This window comes from Bufo bufo, chromosome 6 (genome assembly GCF_905171765.1).
Source record: "Bufo bufo chromosome 6, aBufBuf1.1, whole genome shotgun sequence".
NCBI classification, from domain to species: domain Eukaryota; kingdom Metazoa; phylum Chordata; class Amphibia; order Anura; family Bufonidae; genus Bufo; species Bufo bufo.
Window position 1 is genome coordinate 35667219 of NC_053394.1, and position 20115 is coordinate 35687333.

General features: G+C 45.5%; 1 protein-coding gene across 2 annotated transcripts in view; it reads right to left on the bottom strand.

The window, feature by feature from the left end:
• Window positions 1-19659, bottom strand: part of HPS1 (HPS1 biogenesis of lysosomal organelles complex 3 subunit 1) — a 59957-nt gene extending 40298 nt beyond the window's left edge. Inside the window, exons 1-12 of one of the 2 annotated variants that reach the window (XM_040437142.1) lie at window positions 19448-19509; window positions 17049-17165; window positions 16453-16566; window positions 15216-15350; window positions 12384-12526; window positions 10426-10534; window positions 8633-8793; window positions 7034-7136; window positions 5436-5505; window positions 1086-1150; window positions 836-1003; window positions 254-433 (exon numbers count right to left, since the gene is read on the bottom strand). In XM_040437142.1, coding sequence (XP_040293076.1) covers window positions 254-433; window positions 836-1003; window positions 1086-1150; window positions 5436-5505; window positions 7034-7136; window positions 8633-8793; window positions 10426-10534; window positions 12384-12526; window positions 15216-15350; window positions 16453-16566 — 1248 coding nt within the window. In that variant the 5' untranslated portion in view covers window positions 17049-17165; window positions 19448-19509. Of the gene's footprint in view, window positions 1-253; window positions 434-835; window positions 1004-1085; window positions 1151-5435; window positions 5506-7033; window positions 7137-8632; window positions 8794-10425; window positions 10535-12383; window positions 12527-15215; window positions 15351-16452; window positions 16567-17048; window positions 17166-19447 lie in introns of both variants that reach the window. The other variant, XM_040437143.1, reaches the window with a different exon arrangement.
• Between the last annotated feature and the right edge of the window lie 456 nt (window positions 19660-20115).

A 20115-nucleotide genomic window follows, 5' to 3' on the forward strand; every position in this document is an offset into this window, starting at 1 on the left:
TGGGAGTTCACCGAATCCAGCATCGCCGGAGACCATTGACTAATGGGATTCAGCAGGAGCGCGCACTGAAGAGTGGTCGGATCCCATAGTCATAGGGACTGGCGGTAAAACGATAGGCAGGATGCGGTGAACTCCAGCAGGCTGTTCTTCTGCCGAAGCGGCATTCCGGATAGGCTTGTTTCACATCTGCGGTGAAGCTACGTTTTTAGATGTACAGTCACCAGGGTGCTGAGTAGAGTCCGACACCTCTCACCTGAACTTCCCGACCACCAAGGCTCTTAACAAAGCGATCTGTTCTTTGCTTGAGCTCAGCCATGATGGGATTTGACCGCACAACTTGATGAATGTCTTGCCCCTCCTGGAGCTTCTTCTCCATCACACTGAACCCATCCAGCAGCTGGTACAGGGACAGAGCGATGTGGCTTCCAGAGAACTGAGAAAGTAAGGATTGTGAATAATATGATAATTACAGGGAAATATTCTAATGTCTTCATTCACTCGGCTAGGTGTCAATACCTGGAAACCATAAGCAAGCAGGTTATAAAAAAAAATAAAAAAAAATAAAAAAGCTACGACCACTGGAGGTATTACATGGTGGACATGGACATGGACCTTTTAATCATTTCCACCATAATTTTTTCTGTGCCAAGATAAATGGGTATTCCCTTCTTCCAAACGATGGCATAGCAATATGGATGAAACGCCACTTTATGATGGGTGGGGATCCTGCGAATATTCTACCGATTTGCCGTTACCTCAGACTATTGGAATACCCCTTTAACATGTATCACAAGACGCTACATTGTACATCTCCTGACTGCACTCCTCCACTCACCTTTGTCAAAAGGACCAAGGACATGCCATGCCACAGAGGCAAGCAGTACATGGAATGAGGCATCATGGGGCAGTACCCCTCTCTCAGGTTGGCATCCAGAAATACCCGCCGCGTGTTGGTAGATTCTGGTGCAGGGCCGACCATAGTCCTCAAACTGTCTTCAGCAATCTAAAGGAGAGAAGTAATAAACGGCATTAACCCAAGAATCTAGAAATTCACTCTGGGGGGGGGGGGGGGGGAGGGGGAGTACCTGAATCTCAATGTCCCCAAAACTAGACAGCGATGAATCGTCATCCCTCGAGCTGCCGCCACCTTCTGAAAGAAGCCATACAGACACACATGAGGCACTCAACCTGCTATCAGATGGCAGCCCAAACATAAAGTCACCAAGTCCAAACCTCCTACTAGACGACGATTTTAACAATTCCCTCCTTACAATACACCAGACCTCGACCCAAGAACAAAACAGCGAATACGAGTCTGTAATTATTATCGACAACACCATGGCAGGAGCATCAGCCCTGGTTCCTTTTTTAGACCATATCAAACAGACAACACAAATACCCAGCACCACAACGAAACACAAAGAACTGGTGGACACCCAAAAAATGAACACCCAGCACATAACAAAATTCTTCAAACCCACCCCAGGGAAAAGAAAATACGAACCCGAGGATGCAGGGGAGGCAAACACCAGAAGAACAAAAAGAACATAAATAAAAAGGAAAATGGCCCTACTGAAATCACCCTCATACCGACGGTGAAAATCTTCAATTTATCATCGCACGAACTCACAAAGTCAGAGAATAGCCTCCTTCAAAAGGGTCTCTCTTTCTGTCCCTATAACAATGTCAATATGTTCGAACTGTACCTAGACATCCAAAAATTTAGAAAAAACTTGACAATAAAAAGACATTTTGAACATGAGAATACAAGAAACAAAAAAGACACTATGATGAGCATAAACATAGAGGAATCTGAAACTTTTAAACATCAGGAAGTGCGTCCTAAATCTTGTTTCTTTCCAGTCCAAAGTCAGGGACATTTTATACCGACATTCTTTGACCTAATATCAGCAGACATTAAGAAAATTGCCTCTGAGCAGAATCCAAAGAGACCCCCGAAAAATGGAAACTTATCCTATCAAGAGACATATGCCCTAAGGAGCCTTAAAAACAATGAGAACCTAATAATCCGCCCAGCGGATAAAGGAGGTGGGATTGTAATACAAAATGTAGAAGAATACGAAAAAGAAGCACGCAATATTCTAAACGATACCGAGTACTACCAGGTAATAGATAAGAATCCCTTCCCGGATATAATTAAGAACCTTGGAAGCCTTGTTAAAAGGGCCCATAAAACTCAATACATAAACAAAAAAGAAAAAAACTTCCTTATACCTAAAGCACCGTCAAACCTGTACTTCTATCATTTACCAAAAATACACAAGAATACAGAAAAACCCCCAGGGAGGCCCATCGTGTCAAACACAAACTCAGCAACAAGTAATCTATCCCATTATCTTGATCTCTTTCTTCAACCATATGTCCAGAATCTACCAAGTTACCTACATGACTCAAGACAGCTAATGGAAGAAATTGGAAACATAACATGGAGGAGCACTTATGCACTATTCACCATGGACGTTACAGCATTATACTCAAACATTGAACACAATCTAGGGATCAAGTGCGTAGAAGCCACACTACGCAACGACACCACCCTAAAATCACCACAGGTCAACTTTCTAATGGAGTGCTTACGGTTCATCTTAGAGAACAACTTCTTTATATACAACGGCATCACATATCATCAATGCCGCGGTACCGCTATGGGTACGAAAGTAGCGCCAGCTTTCGCTAACATATTTATGGGCCACTTTGAGAATGAACACGTCATCAACGAGCAGATCATTTACTATAAGAGATACATCGATGATATTTTTATTATCTGGGACGGGGATGAACACTCAGCCCTAAAATTTCACGAAAAACTGAATAATACGAACTGGGGTATCACCTTCACTCCAAACTTCCAGAAACAACAAATAGATTTCCTAGACATTACCATCAATATTACTAATAACATTGTCACAACAAAGACATTTTTTAAACAGGTCGATACTAACAGTTATATACACTATAAGAGCTTTCACCACAAAAAATGGCTGCAAAATATACCATATAGTCAGTATAAGCGCATTAGACGTAATTGCACAGAAAACGAGACGTTCAAGGAACAAGCAAAGATTATACAAAAAAGATTCACCGATAAAGGCTACCCAAGCCAACTATTAAAAGACGCATACAAAAGGAGCCTAAAAAATACGCAGAAAGAATGCCTACTGAGTGTAGCCAAAGACCAAAAGGAAGAAAATCTAAAACATTTAAACCTAATTATGCAATATAATACATCTAATAAAACGATTCGCGCAATACTGTCCAAACATTGGCACGTCTTGAGGCAGGATCCTTACCTTGAAAAATATCTCCCCAATATACCTACGATCACCTACAGAAGAGCACCTACAATAAAAAGCGTCCTAGCCCCAAGCAAACAGAAAAAGCATACAAAAATCAAAAACATAACTAGAAAGGAACGCGTAGGCAGCTACAAATGCGCCACGAAACGATGCTTGTGTTGCGACATGATCACACACAATAAGACCTCCTTTAGTTCCACAAAAAACGGCACTAGCTTCCCAATAAAATACCATCTAACTTGCAAAAGTAGTTACGTCATATATTTAATCGAATGTGAATGCGGCCTCCAGTATATAGGCCGCACAACACAGGAACTGCACTGCAGAGTCAACCAGCATAGGCATAACATCCAAAAACTATGCATCAAACACAGCATCTCTCGACACTGCGCCGCCACACGAGAAAAAAATAGACATAAATTAACAATCACTCCTATAGACCATATACCACCCAACCCATATAATAGATTCAGTATCCTCCAAAGAAGAGAGGTCTATTGGATCTACCAATTAGATACTCTGAGGCCATATGGATTAAACGAAATGAGCGAAACCATACTCTAATAAGGAAACTATATTTTAATACTCCAATATGTGTGACTAAAGTAAGATCAATAGCCCGAACGTGTGCGGCTGGAGACTATCCACTGCATATGTGTGTCCATGGGTACACATGCTCATGACGACCGCCCTACACCCCTATGCACGTCTATACCGCCATCACCTGGAAGGACATGCACATACATATACCGCCACCATATATATATATTTATTTAACATACCGCCGTATACATACATTTATTTATTTATTTAACTCATTTAATTCATGTATCTCATTTTATTCCCTGTGTATACACGTGTGTACATATTTATGTGTATACAAGTATATAGGGGAAACCTTTTATGTCTTTTCAAATTTCCCTTTATCTTATATTTGCATTTTTTACCCTTTATCTTTTACTATATTTTACTATATTTTATAAGCGTCCAAATACCCCTCTTCATTTCTATCCTCCACATTGCCTGCATACCTTACCCCCGCAGCCAAACATACCGGTCACTAACGCTATAAACACAATAGAATGACACTGTCATGTGATCGGGGCTATGAACACCGCCCCCTGTACGTCACTCCCAGCCTCTACGCCCCTTATACGTAACATAAGGACATAGCAACGAGAGCTAGCGTACCACACACCAGGCAACCTGGCTCCTCCCTTGCCACTAGCCAGAACTCCTCCCATGTCACACCTTCCAATCCGTCTGTCCGGTAGCCACTATACTATCGAACAGCGGATCGGAAGAGGGACCATAAATGCCTCAGATCGGCACATAATGCCTCTGGTCGGCACCTCCCGCTTATCAGCAGATTTCGCTCACAAACATCTCTGCCTGCAATCAGCGTCTAATGTTCAGTGCCCCGACATCACAGACATCCTCCCCCCGCTCTGCAACCCGCCCTATCCCCGCCCTTTATGCTAATCTCCCCTACCCACTGCCTTGAGAACACCAATACCGGCCGTAAGGGAGGTCACAGTAGCTTAGCAACACCGGACTCCTCCACGCCCACAAACCCGCCCCCCTCACGCCCCCTATGTCACTGCACATCGCGCCCAAACAGAGTTTATATAGTAAAGCAGAACACATGTTTTATCCTAATAAGTTTTATTGTCCTGATGAAGGGGGCAGTCCGCCCCTGAAACGCGTAGACTTTTGAATAAAAGATTACCTATATGGTAACATCTCAAAACGGAGTCAATCTTCTGCATCAGCGCCGTTTAAATTTGGTCCGATCTTCTTCTTTCAACTAAACCTGCATTATCTCTTTGACCGTGAGCGACGGAAAAAGGGCATAGACCAAGGCAGCAGATGCAGATCCATCCCCCGCAGACTGGACGGGATTATTTCCAGCAAGGCGAAACATAGGTGTTGTGACTTTTCACAACACCACATGGTAAGCATAATCAGTGCAATTCTGTATTATTGTCTGTAAGGTTCCACACAAGAGGCGCTGCCTCTTTCTGGTTTTTTCTTTCATATATACATACAGACACATTGAGAGAGAGTCCAGCAGCTAATGCAGAGTTCCCTTTGCTTACCTTTCATTATGGAACTTACCTAAGCTGCTTGTGCTGGGGGACGGGTCGGGGGTAAAATACTCTTCTGAGGCCGCATTGTCTTCGGTGCCCTGTCGTAACACAATAAGGGTTACGTTACAGCGCCCTATAAGGGTACGACCACATGGCGCGACCAGGCCGTGCTGCGCTCAAGTCCTGCTCGGCCATACGAACTCAACAGGCTCTAAGTGAACTAATTACATGGCCAATTAGAGTGCTCCTAATTAGTTCAGTTAGAGTCCGTTGCAGCTCATAAGGCGGTGCGGTACTCAACCACAGAGCACCCGCGTCGTAACCGCGCAGTATCGTTGTACCTTTACACAGACAGATTTTCTGCCCTTTAACGAGCGCCAATCAATAATACAGCATGCGGATCGGCACTAAATGCCCTTTACATGCACCAGGCGTATGGGGGCGAGCGATCTGTAAGGCGATCGTTTGTCCTCGTACAGTTTTAATTCGGTCCTTATCATTGGCCATTGTTGAAGGCCCCTTAATCTTAATAACAGGGAAGGGGGGGGGGGGGGTTGGGTTTCGGGGGAACGTCTGAATTTGCATAATATTGTAACTTATTCTGCCCAATGTCCCGGGCAGCAGTATGGACGATGGCTGCAGTATCTGACCCTCCTGAAATCTGAAGTGTCTACTGCACTAGAACTGCGGGGAGGTCTGGGACTGGGACTGGGACTGGGAAGGAAGGAATCGCTGTTCCTGCTCAGTAACAAGATAAGTTGGTTTTGTTTTCTTGTGGTTGTCTGTCTAGGCTGTTAGAGAGACGCCTGCCCCCTCCAGGTCCTGAGGGAGCAGGCTGCCTCTTTCCCCCTTTCACCATCTTAGGGTATCTTCAGCCTAGGCACGGGGACACGTTATTTCCACCTTCAGGGTCTGAACGTGGGCATAGAAGTCTAGGGAGAGCTGGTAGGGATTTGTCAGGAGGTGACCTTTATCCCCAGCTTCTTGCCTAGACACTTGTTTGGTGGTATTCTGTGTATCTTGTATCCTGTCCACCGTGACAACTGCGCCCAAACCCTTCCCCCGACATCATCTGTCACGGTACAGTCAGGACACCTCCAGTCTTGACAAAATCTATATGTATGGCCAGCTTAAAAGGGGTTGTCCAGGATTAGAAAAATATGGCCGCCTTCTTCCAAAAACAGCGCCACACCTGTACACAGTCTGTGTGTGGTATTGCAGCTAAGCCCCTTTCACTTTAATGGAGCAGAGAAGCAATACCAGACTCGACCTAAGAACAGGAGCGGTGCTGTTTCTGGATGAAAGCCACTATGTTTTTTCTAATCCTGGAAACCCCTTAAACCCCTTTGGTGCAGTCAAACCCTAATTTGCATAAGGAATAAAAGCCTTTTCTTTCTCATAAACACAACACTGCAATCGATTTTGACAAGACAGGTGTCATGTCTACAGCAGGATCAATCCTACCAGGATGTCTGGTTTCATAGGGTTGATCCTGCGGACATGTTTTTTTGTGTGTTTTTTTTTGGGAGGGGGGGGGGCAGTACAAAGTAAAAAACAGAAACATGCTGTACTAGTAATAACCTCATAGACACAGGTTATAATACAGTTATTATAAGGCAGCGTTACCGGGATGCTCTGCTCCTGCAGTAGATTGATGCCCGGGTACAGGTCCTGGACGATGAGAATCAAGGACAGGAGATCTGCGGGCCTCAGGGAGCTGGCGTTCCGGCTGTATAAACATAAAGTCGTCATAATGGTTCATATATAATAGATGGTATCAGATACCGAGCACCACTTTATCGTGACCCCTCTAAAATGAACTAAGGGTCCGTTCACATGACCGTATCCGTTTTGCAGCCCGCAGATTGCAGATCCGCAAAACACGGGTACTGGCTGTGTGCGTCCTGCACTTTGTGGTCCTGCACTTTTCCCCTATGTTAGAAATGACTATTCTTGTCCGCAAAATGGGCACCTTTTTGAAAGGCCGGGGAACGGAACTACGGATGCGGACAGTACACAGTGTGGTGTCCACATCTTTTGCAGCCCAATTAAATTGAATGGTTCCGCACCAGATCCGCAAAAAAGGTTGATGGGATGCTAACCGAAAATATGGACATATGAATGGACCCTAAGGGCTCATGCACACGACCGTATGTACTTTGCGGTCCGCAAAACACGGATCACCCATAAAAAGGACAACATCCGTGTGACGTCCATGTTGCATCAGTTTTTTTTCCAGATCCATTGTAACAATGAATGTCTTTGTCCGCAAAATAAGCAAGAATAGGACATGCGGACATACGGAATGGAATGCACACAGTGATTCACGTTTTTTTTTTTTTGCAAGCCCCGTTGAAATGAATGGTTCCGTATACGGGCCCGTAAAAAAAAAAAAAAAAACGAACCGGAAGATAAATATATTTGTGTGCATGAGCCCTTCGCATGTAACAGAGCTCCCCCTGATAGACTAGGCTCCCCATGCTGTACTTCACCCCCATCTCCACGTCAGCGGGACCCCCAGAGCACTGGAGGATCTAGTGACTACTATGTTATACAGTTCAATGACAGCCGGTCATAGATTTTATGGTTTAAAGGAGCAGTGTTATGTTTTTTCACCATGACAGAGAACCGTAAACCCCCCCATATCACTAGATCTGAGACTAATGGCAGCCTGCATACCCACCCCGCCTCCATTGTCATTTCATTCTTGCCATCGGGGAGATGTGACTGTGCGAATCCGCAACACCAGGTGCGTTAAAGAAGACCTATCACCACTCCTGACATGCCTGTTTTAATAGCTTCATGCATTCCCCATGTAATAACATTTATGGAGAATCTATTCTTATGTCTGTATGTTGTGCCGTTCCTTTATTATTCCTGCTAGAAGTTATGAGTGGCTAGCAGTCTGCAGTAAGGGTGCAGAGGGGAGGTAACCAGTTGGGGGAGTGTCCCTGCACAGACTGACAATGACCGCACTGATTGGATAGAGTGAGACTGTGCAGGGACACACCCCCAACTGGTTACCACCCCTCTGTACCCTTACTGCAGACTGCTAGCAATTCAGTCATAACTTCTAGTAGAAATAATAAAGGAATGACACAACATAGAGACATAAGAATAGAGGCTCCAGAATTGTTATTACATGGGGAATGCATGAAGCTATTGAAACAGGCCTTCTTGAAGAGGTTAAGTTTATACCCGTTTTACCGAGGTTACAGAACACACCTGGAGAAAAGTGCCAGAAGTTTGGTGTTGACCAGGACGAAGGCATGCAGGACCTCCTCGCCGCCTCGCTCATTGCTGCCGTTAATGTACTGCACGATCTGCTTCTCCAGGAACTCTATGCACTGCTCGCAAAGCTTGGGGTGTATCAGACGCTCTACTGCCTGCGAGGCGAGAGACGAAGCACTAACATGAGCTGACGGAATGCACATCCACGTGCTCTGCCCTGATCCATCTTCGCCAAAATCCACTAACTGTACACGAGGCCATGGGTATACGTTTTGATCAAAACACATAAACCCACTCACCGCGTCAAGGTGACCTTTATGAAGTGGGTACCTCTAATTTGGTGCAGCACCGCGTCAGCAGGTGGCATGACCCAGCAGTCCAACAGCACCCCTGCTGCCAAACTAAGCCACCTTGGCCCTTCCAACCCAAAGGCACAGCACCCCAGCAAAACATGGTGTGATACTGCGTTGTTGCAGTGGTGCTGTGCCTGTGGGTTGTTGGTGGCGGCCAGTGCCATGGAAGCTTAGCCTGACAGCAGGGGTGCTGTTGGACTGATGGGTCACACCACCTGCGGGTGCTGTGTCGCGGCGGCGTGCTCGCCGTGTAGTGCTGCACCAGAATAGAGTAGGGACTCACCTGAAAGAGGTCACCTTGACGTGGTGAGTGGGCTTACGCATTTTGAACAAAATGTATAGAAAGGGCCTCATGTACAGTTTATTAATTATGGTGTTGAATACTATAAATGCAAGGCACATGGATGTGCGATCCGTGTTTTCTTTATTTTTGGGATTTTATGACTGCTTAGATTGATTAAAGGACCTTGCCCACATTGGCTAGAGGCTCAGTCATCTGGTCATGTAGGGGTTAAAGAGCACTGCATTCCAGCACTGGGTCTGTGAGTTGTGACTAGGAAGCAATGCAAGTTAAAGGGGTTCTCCATGATTAGAAAAACATGAATGCTTTTGTCAAAATTGACAGGTTGACAGGTTATTTGTGGTATTGCAGCTTGGCCCCATTCACTTCAATAAAGCATCAGTAAACTGCAATACCAGACACAACCTGTGGGCAGGTGAGGCGCTGTTTTTTTTTTTTATTTGCAGGAAAGCAGCCATGTTTTGCTAATCTTGTGCAACCTCTTTGGGCTCACGTGAGCGTTTACTATGAATTTCTTTGCTTCTAAGTTCATTAGTCTTGTACTACTAATGAGCGTTTATACACTGGAAATTAAAGGGGTTGTCCAGGATTAGAAAAACATGTCCTAGTTCTTCCAGAAGCAGCACTACACCTCTCCATGGGTTGTGTCTGGTATTGCAGCTTAGCTCCATTGAAGAGAATGGGGCCGAGCTGCAATACCACACACAACCAGGTGTGGCGCTGTTTTTGGAAGAAAGCAGCCATATTTTTCTGAACGTGGACAACCCCTTTAACATCAGTCCACGGATTTCTGAGTATTTTTGCATATATTCAGCAATGTGAATGACCACACCCTTCTGCGTTGGATCACGGTGGCCGTCAGTGTGCTCACAAAGTCTATACATTCATCTACAAGAAGAGACACGTGAGCTCGTCTCAGTCAAAAGACCTCTGAGAGAGTCATAAAATGCTGTAAACATGTTAAAGGGGAGCTCCACCTAAAAACATCTAATATAAGTCTAATGTAGTCAGAGGCTCAGATGGCTTTTTAGTCCTCCATGCTGTACACTGCAGCTTTGCATTGAGACCGGTTGTCGGGTTTCCAGGAGGAAGCATGTCTCTGTAGACTCCCGGAACCCTTCTTGCTCACTCACCTCTACTGCGAAGCTCTGGTCTTCGTGCTGCAGGCGGCCGTACGTTAGGAGCAGACTCTGGAACGTCTTCCACACGAGGTTCCGCTGATCCGAATCTGGCGGTCGCAGTCTGCAGCGGGATAACACATACAGATCATGCTAGGGTATAACTTTCCTCAGTACTAGGCGCCACCAGCCTCATAGACATGCATCCTCTGCCCTCTATGGTCAGTGGGATCCACTAGACTTTATCGAATGCATTTCCTTTGCTCACCATTTGCTTGCTGTCAGTGAATAGAAACAGAAAATCCTGATTATTTTCTGATCACACTCGTATATGGCTCACAACGGGAAAGCTCCGATACGCTCGAATGCGCTGTTCAGGGATAAAAAAAACATGGCTGCTTTCTTCCAAAAACAGCGCCCCATCTGTTCAGGGGTTGTGTGATTACGGGGCTGAGCTGCGCTACCAGAAACAACCAATGGGCAGGGGTGGCGCTGTTTTTTTTTGTTGGAAGAAAGCAACAATGTTTTTTTCTAATCTTGGACAATTATTTTATCATTCTTCATGTGAGCTGAAGAAAAAAAAAAAAAAAAAAGTTTAAATTCCCTGACAGCAGGCAGAGATCTTGTAAACTGACCACAAAAGTGATTTAAATGTTGCTGAACTTTTCATTATACAGCGAGTTACTGAAAACCCATTTTTATGATCGGAGGCAGATCAACATTTGGAGAAGATTTATGGAGCAAAATGCAGAGGAATTTCATATTGACCCCCTATTTATACCAGACTTTCATATTGACTCCCTATTTATACCAGAATTTTGTATCGACTCCCTTCTTATATCAGACAGCAGAGAGTATGGTAAGTTATTGTACTGGTCAGGTAGATACTTACCATGAAGAACGTTACTATTAGGAATAGCAAGAAGAAGAAACAAAAGGAAGAAAGACGTTATAAAGGTGAAATCGTAGAAAAACGTAGATCTGGCTGCAATACAAAGAGCAGGGATCAGCAACCTCCGGCACTGCAGCTGTTGTGAAACTACAACTCCCAGCATGCGCAATCGCTTGGTTGTTCTTGGAATGCCTATAGAAGTGAAGGAAGCATGCTGGGAGTTGCAGTGTAACAACAGTTGGCGTGCCAGAAGTTTCCAGAAATTCACCGACTCCCCCATTAAAGGGGTTAGGCCACAAAAAAAAAATATCCAAAATTTTTCTATCCAGCACCTAGATCCGAATACTTTGTATTTGGATGCAATTAAAAATGTTGTATAGCCAGTGAGTTATTCAATAAAATGTATCTGTATAGCGCCACCTGCTGTTTATTCTTTTTCTTATTTCTTGTCCACCTCGCTGAGGTGGTCACACGTGCTCAGTTTACATTTTTAACTGCCACCAGTCATATGTTCTGTTAGAAGATGTGTCAGTTACAATGAAAGAACTACAAAAGAAAGGACAGACCCCCTGAGCTACCAGCCGGAAATAAATCTAGCAGGACAATTCGAGCAATGACTAGGGAGATCCCTGGACCCGTGACTCTGCAGTCGTTCCCCCCTGGCTATCCTTTTAGCTAATGTACAGAAAGTAGAAGAGGAGGTGGAAGTCGTTGGCAGACAGCTTTTCCAGAGGCAGAAGAATGGAATAAATAATATAATAAATGACGGCTGAAGAGAACTTTTCACTGGTGTCAGAACAGCTCGAGTAAGTGCTTTACATTTAGGTCCTGTCCTCAGGAGAGGCCATCAATGTATAACTGATAGGGAGGTCCGACCCTCCAGAACTCCCACCACCTTCACTGCAGCGAGGGCCGTACACTTGTGGCCGTTCCTGGTACTGCAGCTTATCCCTTTCTCCGTATCATGGCTATCCTGGCAGCTGGACCCCCCGCCGACCATACACTGATGGCCTATCCTCAATGAAAACATGACAGTGGGTCTTTTGGAAACATTTTGAAAGGGAAAATTAAACGGACATACTCTTTTTTGATTAGTTGACTGTCCAAAGTGACCAAACCAAAGTGAACTTCAGTGAGTCTCTTCAAGACGAAAATCTTCCTCCTCAAGTCGTCCTCGTTTTCTTCTCTGTCCCCATTGACAGCAATGAAAAGACATTCTCCAAACTGCAAGGATAACATGCTGAATAAGATTACAGTAAGACAGCCTCATGCATGAAGCCTGGCGCGGACTGGAACTCGTCCACAGCGCAGTTCTTGGCTGCACTGGGTTTCATACATGAGGCCTAATGTAGCCAAAAGTCACCCAAACTGTATGCAGTTTTGCTCAAACACAAGATCCGTCTTTTGGGAAACCTAAGGCCGGGTTCACACAAGGAGAAGCTGAAAGTGGTTGAGAATCGTGTCCAGCAAAACTGCATCAAATGGGTTTCCATAGTTAAATTGGCGGCCCCCGCCGGACCTATGGAGGAAATCATACTTACCTGCTCTCCGCCGCTGCTTTTGCCCTGCACCAGACCCCACTTGTAAAACCTCAGCACAGATGGGGGAGAGGGGGAGGGGACAAGTGTGTGGCTGCAGTCAATGACCGGTATGTCCCCTAAGCGGCACATCACTGGGTCACGTGTCCCTTGGAGGTCACTGTGCAATGAGCAGGACACTGGGTCATTGGGGCTGCTATGCAGTGGGTCAGATTTAGGTGTAACTAAGTTCGTGACGCCAGTTGCAGCTTGCACAGGTACTGTAAAAAGGGCCCTTTAAGATGGTATAGCTCAAGTACCAGGTTAGGAATGCCAGAGGGGGATATTGTCTCTGTATTGTGTCAACGGTGTCTCCTACCTTGGTACGGCTGGACTCCTGTATCCTGGCTCACATGCAACAAAATTAGTGTTGTAAATAGGAGTAATGGAGGAATGATGGAATTCCACACAGAGAAGAGGGTCCAACTTGTCTTTACTTGATGTTATTATAGGCAGCTTTAGATCCATACAATTTACAGCAATAGTCTATGGTCCCAGCAGGTGTTGGCAATATGTGGCAGGAATTATATCTATATATTCTGCATCTGGACATACGCCTTTAAGAATCTGGCAGGTATCTATCTTCTGCTCTGTCTTGAGTTCTGCTTTGTTTGGGCCTGACTAGCTATGGAGGTACTTATCTTCTCCTTGTATTTGGAATCTGTACTTACAGGACTGCTCGCAGGGAATGGTGGTTTCTTCCTGGAGATCTAGAAGTTCTGCAGTTGCTGCTTTCTCTGTCATCCAGATGAGGTAAAGGTCTCAGGCTGGGGATGTTGCTTTGGGCCTCAGGTTAGGCCTGAATCCTTGGTTGGGGTCCCTGTTTCTGGGAGCTCCTATTCACACAGCCTGCCCCAACAGGGGGTGGCTGGAACACTGCCTAGAACTTTCTGTCCTCCCTCTGAAGTAGGGTGTGGGAACATTCCACTCCTCCTCAGATGGGGGAAGCTAGCCTGGAATGGTTTATTCCAGCTAGATCTAACTCTAACCATGGTTTGCCTTCATATTGCTGCCACCTGCTGGTGTACATGGAAATTACAGCAAATATATAAAATACAGACATAGACATGGCAATGCACATTGAGATTACATCAGATGGAAATACATTGACAATTGACATTATTGTAGCCAGGTGACAGAGTTTTAGTGACATACTCTGGGATGTTACAACTGCTACAGCCAATCATTGGCATCAGCAACACACGTGTCCCGGAGGTTTACAAGCAGGGACTGGAGCGTGGCAAATTCAGTGGTGGACCAAAAGAGCCGGATAGCAGCAGGTTTGGCAGGGAGCCAAAAAGTGTTAAAAAGCTAAAGAACCCCTTTAGGGTCAGTTGCAGACCAGTGTACTACGGATGAGTGTCCTAGTTTACGGATTAACTTTCAACCAATCTCATGCTCCAATGCGCTCCCGTACCCTGCGCTAAATCGCGCAGGGCACAGGCTTTTTTGCTTTCAATAACACACTGCCGGGCGGTAACTTCCACCCGGCAGTGTGTTCGGTGACGTCACCGGCTCTGAGGGGCGGGCCTTAGCTCTGCCCTAGCCGTTTTACTGGCTAGGGCAGAGCTAAATCCCGCCCATCAGTGCTGGTGACGTCACCGGGGTTCCTGTCAGCCCCATGGAGAGCCCCGGTACATCACCGGAACTCTTAAAAATGCCTTTGCCCTGCGCAATTTAGCGCAGGGCAAAGGAGAGCATCGGAGCATGAACTGCTCCGATGCTCATGTCAGGGGGGCTGCCGGGATGTCCGGGTACAGCTCTGAACCCGGACAAAAGGGGTTCTACAGCTTCATACAAATTTATTTTTATTTTTTGCCCAGAGTACCACAAACACTGCATATATTTGCCCCGTCTACCTGTTTTCATGTCAGTGCTTTCCTTCCCCTTTTCTCAGTCTCTCTGCATCCTGGCAGGAAGTTTACATACAGAACTTCCTGTTTTCCTCAGCTTCCTGTTAGTATTTCTAATCAATCCCGGCACGCTTTGCTCTGTAACGTTTCTCAGAGATTCCCCCAGCTTCCGCACTGTTCTCTCTTCAATAGTCACGCCCCCTACACCCCTCCTCTCCATGTTCGTTAAGCGGAGCAAACCCTGTGTAACATTAAAGAGCAATGCATTCTGGGATTGGTTAGAAAAGTTAACAGGGAGCTGATGAGAACAGGAAGTTCTGCTTGTAAACATCCTGCCAGGATGCAGTAATGCTGAGAACAGGGGAAGGAAAGTGCTGACATGAAAAACAGGTACACAGGGCAAATAGACGCAGTTTTTGCGGTACTCTGGGCAGATAAAAAAATCTTATTATGACAGTTATTTAACCCCAAGAAATGACATACCATGTGCAGCACACAGAGGTGGCCATTCTCAGCGGTGAAGCAGGTGTACGTGTCCCCGATCTTCTCCAGCAGCGTCACACAAGAGATGATCAGAGGGGCAAAGAGGGTATTGATGCTGTCACCAATGTTCGGAGACTGAATAAAACAAGTAAATAAAGTGCAGATTATATCAGGAGGTGGGTAAAGCAGTGGTAAGCTATAGGATTATGTTACGCAGCTTTGGATATGACCCCGTTATGTTACGCAGCTTTGGGTGTGACCACATTATGTTACATAGCTTTGGATGTGACCACATTGTTAAGGAGCTTTGGGTGTGACCACATTATCTTACGCAGCTTTAGGTGTGACCACATTCTATTACGCAGCTTTGGATGTGGCCACATTCTATTACGAGATGTAATACAAGGTGTAACAAGATGACAGAAAGACATAACTGTACAGTAGATGTAACAAGACGTGGAATTTATGAAATGATTCAATATTATCGTCAAAAAATATTATAATTCTGATCAGTGGAGACTCTTGGCTTCTGACTGTGCAGGGAACCGCAGCATGGCTCCAGGGAGATAAGCACCGTGGCTGCTTCATACTAAACACCAATGGGGGCCCAGCAGACCCTTCTATAAATCTCATTACAAAAGATACAATTATGTGGAGAGAAAGTATTATCAGATATTTCATGGAAGAAGAGGAGTTTATAATCCTAGTTTCCAGGGTCTTTGTACTGAGGTACAAACACTGCCTTCTCTACATGGCCCTACAGCAGCTCATCACCTACCATATATACGGTAATAACCTACAGTCCACTTACCTGCAACAGCTCATCACCTACCATATATCTGGTGATAACACACAGTCCTCTTACTTGCAGCAGCTCCTCACATACCATATATACGGTAATAACATCCAATCTCCTTACCTGTAGCAGCTCCTCTCTTACCATATATACGGTAATAACCTACAGTCCACTTACCTGCAACAGATCACCTACCATATATACGGTAATAACACACATTCCTCTTACCCGCAGATCATCACCTACCATATATACAGTAATAACACACAGTCCAGTTACCTGCAACAGCTCATCAAAAACCATATATACGGTAATAACCTAAAGTCCACTTACCTGAAGCAGCTCATCACATACCATATATACGGTAATACCCTACAGTCCACTTACCTGCAGAAGCTCATCACTTACCATATATACGGTAATACCCTACAGTCCACTTACCTGCAGAAGCTCGTCACATACAGAGTATCTGCTGTGTAGATTCTTCTCGAACTCTTCGTCCGCCCAGCAGAACAGGACTTCCGCTCCCTCCGAGACAATGAGTATACACTTCATCTGCCGAGGAGGAAGACAATTATAAAACACAGACGTCTCCCTCTTTTGGCAAGTTGCCAGAAATTCTGTTTCTAGGAAAGCTGGGTGAATATCAAGGTTCTCCCCGGTGAAATTTCCACAGAGGTCATTATCCAATTTCCCCATGTAAGCTGTACATTACACGGACATGTCAATGGGCAGTAATGCTTCATTCCTCCTGAGAGAGGCGTTGTAAGACGTTAAACATTCACCCCCCGGCTCCTATACAGAATTTAAAGTATAGATGGCTTACTGCCGGCCGCTGCCACTAGAGGGAGCTCTCTGCATAGGGAGTGATACATCTTTACTGAGCTCCCTCTAGTGGTGGTTGTAAGTAGTCCCCATTGTATCATTTTACCCTATGTGTCTGCAGGGGATTTGGAGCTCTGTATCAGTAAAGGAGCTTTGAACCTTTATAAAGATATATCAAGAAATGAATCAGTCCAGATAATATTATTACTTACTGTAATATCCGCCGTCCCCCGAGGTCTACAGCGATGGATCAGATACTGCAGATCCTCAGTGACCCTTCTTCTCCATCACTCCTCTCCTTCTTCTTTGCCTGTTACAGAAAAGTGACACTATAATGCCGGATAATTCCATATAATGTGGATGCAGAACAGAAACTTATAGCAAAATGTGGAACCAAAAGCATAAAAAATTGTATAAAAAAATCCACATTATACATCTACATGTGCACTTGGCAACTGAAGACATCTGTGTTGGTCCCATGTTCCTATGTGTCCGCATTGCTGGGAGAAATTATGTTTTATTATATGCAAATGAGCCTCTAGGAGCAACGGGGGTGTTACCATTACACCTAAAAGTTCAGCTCTCTCTGCAACTGCCGCACCCCCTGCACTTTGATTGACAGGGCCAGGTGTGATGACATTTACACACTGCCTGGACCTGTCAATAAAAGTGTAGAGGGGGCAGCAGTTGCAGAGAGAGCAGAGCCTCTAGGTGTAATGGTAACGCCCCCGTTGCTCCAAGAGTCTCATTTGCATATAAGAAAACATGATTTTTCTCAGCAATGGGGCACATAGGAACATGGGACCAACACAGATGTCTTCAGCTGCCGAGCGCACATGTAACAGGTCAGCCAGTGTCATAGCACATTTCCCCCCATTTAGGCTGTGGGAGGAGCCAACGCAGCCAGAAGAAACTTAGGGGGTCATTTTTTAAGATCTGCATTTTAGACGTCGGTCTTAATAAGCCCCTGCGCTGGCGGTAGATCCGTCAAAGTTATGTAGAGGCGTCGGCCTCTACATAACTTAGGCGCATCCACCGCTTGTGTAAGGGCTCACGCACACGAACGTATGTATTTTGTGGTCCGCAAAAAACAGATCGCAAAAAATACAGATGACATCCGTGTTCATTCCGTATTTTGCGGAATGGAACAGGTGGCCTTTCATAGAACAGTCCTATCCTTGTCGGTAATGTGGACAATAATAGGACATGTTCTAATTTTTTGCGTAACGAATATACGGACATACGGAAACGGAATGCACGCGGAGTAACTTCCATTTTTGACAGCTGACAGCTTCCTTGCTGACGTAGATTTAAACCCTTTTCTACGCCTAAAACAGGCATAGAAAATGAGACGGGCTGCCGTCCTGCGCCCTTCCACCGCCGCGCCCACTTTTTTTCAGACCCGTGTGAGCCTTTGCGCCGCAATCTGTAACAGATCTACACCAAAAAGTGGCGTATATCGGTTAGTAAATGACCCCCTTAATATTTAGTTACGCTAAGGCTACATGCACACGAATGTTGTTTGTTTCTGTGTCCGTTCTGTTTTTTCTTTTGCGGATAGGATGCGGACCCATTCATTTCAACGGGTCCGCAAAAAACGCGGAAAGCACACCGTGTGCTGTCCGCATCAGTATGTCTGTTCTGTTGCCCTGCAAAAAAAATAGCGCATGTCCTATTTTTTTCTAGTTTGCGGACAAGGATAGGCATTATTACAATGGATCCGCAAAAAAAACGGATCCACAAAAAAATATACGGAACGTCATCCTTTTTTTTGCAGACCGCAAAACACATAAGGTCGTGTGCATGAGGCCTAACGGTGTAAATTCCACCAGAAATCTGCTAGTAGCACATGGACCTCCCGAGAGGCGCCAAAATGACTGAGGTGTGCGCCTCTTAATAAATTAGTATTTTAAAGCTCATTCAGATGACTGTATCCATTTTTGCGGTCTGCAAATTGCGGATCCGCAAAAACACAGATACCGCCCCTGTGCGTTTCCGCAAAATACGGCCAGGCCCATGATAGAAATGCCTATTTTTGTCCGCAATTGCTGTTTTCTTGCAGGGGTCCAGGCGGAGTATTTTTGGACGGGTCATGGAGCTGCAGATGATCCGGCACACGGGCGTGTATCCGCAAAACACTACGTTCATGTGAATGCTGCCTTATGTAAAACATACTCATCTTACTACAGCCCGATTGAAATGAATGGGTCTGCAGCCGTTACGCAAAATTGCGGAACGCAAACATACAGTCGTGTGAAGGCACCCTGGTGTAAGAAAGCCTGGTTTTAATAAATTCCCGCCATGTTATTTAATCCTGTAAAAAAAAAAGTTTTTAAGAGACAAATAAAAAAAATATGTGAACCACCACAGAAAACAGAAAATACAAAAAAAAAAAAAAAAAACACCCAGTCTTAAAGTTTTCTTCCGCCGACCATTAGTCACAGCCAGAAGGGAGTAGGAAACATAAGGGGAGGACGTATACTTCTCTGTCCTGCTGCATCGCCTCCTGGACTGGCTCCAAAAACTGCATCAAAAACTGCATGTGTGATTGCAGCCTTACAGACTATGCTCCGGCGTGGGGCAGGCAGCTGTCAGGAGCGCAGCCACTTACCTCCATGCACACAGCTGGGACAGAGACTTCCTGCACTGAAGCATGTGAATGCAGCCCATGTGACCAGAGCAGGGGGGGGAGGGGCTGCAGGAAGCAGCAGATGACTGGGGGGCGGAGGGCGGGCTGCTGCATGTCACCTGCAGATCCCTGTCATTTTCCTCCTGCAGACGGTCACAAAATCAGAAATGGTCCCCCGCTGTCAAGTCAAGGGGGGTCTCCTCTACGTGTCTTCTGCCTATTGCTCAGGGCTCCTCCTTTCATTATCTTCGCTTGTCTGCATTGTTTTTGTTGCTCTCTGGTAGCGCCCCCTGCTGTAGATTATAAGAATATTACAAGGACAGGGGTCCAGGCGGAGTGTATTTGGACAGGTCATGGCGCTGCAGATGATCCGGCACACGGGCGTGTATCCGCAAAACACTGCGTTCACGTGAATGCTGCCTTATGTAAAACATACTCATCGGATTCATTAGAAAATCTGCGGCAGCTGAGGTGTGTAGTATGAGGTTCTTCAGCAGCTGAGGTGTGTATAATGAGGTTCTGCAGTAGCTGAGATGTGTATTATGAGGTTCTGCAGCAGCTGAGGTGTGTATTATGAGGTTCTTCAGCAGCTGAGGTGTGTATTATGAGGTTCTGCAGCAGCTGAGATGTGTATTATGAGGTTCTTCAGC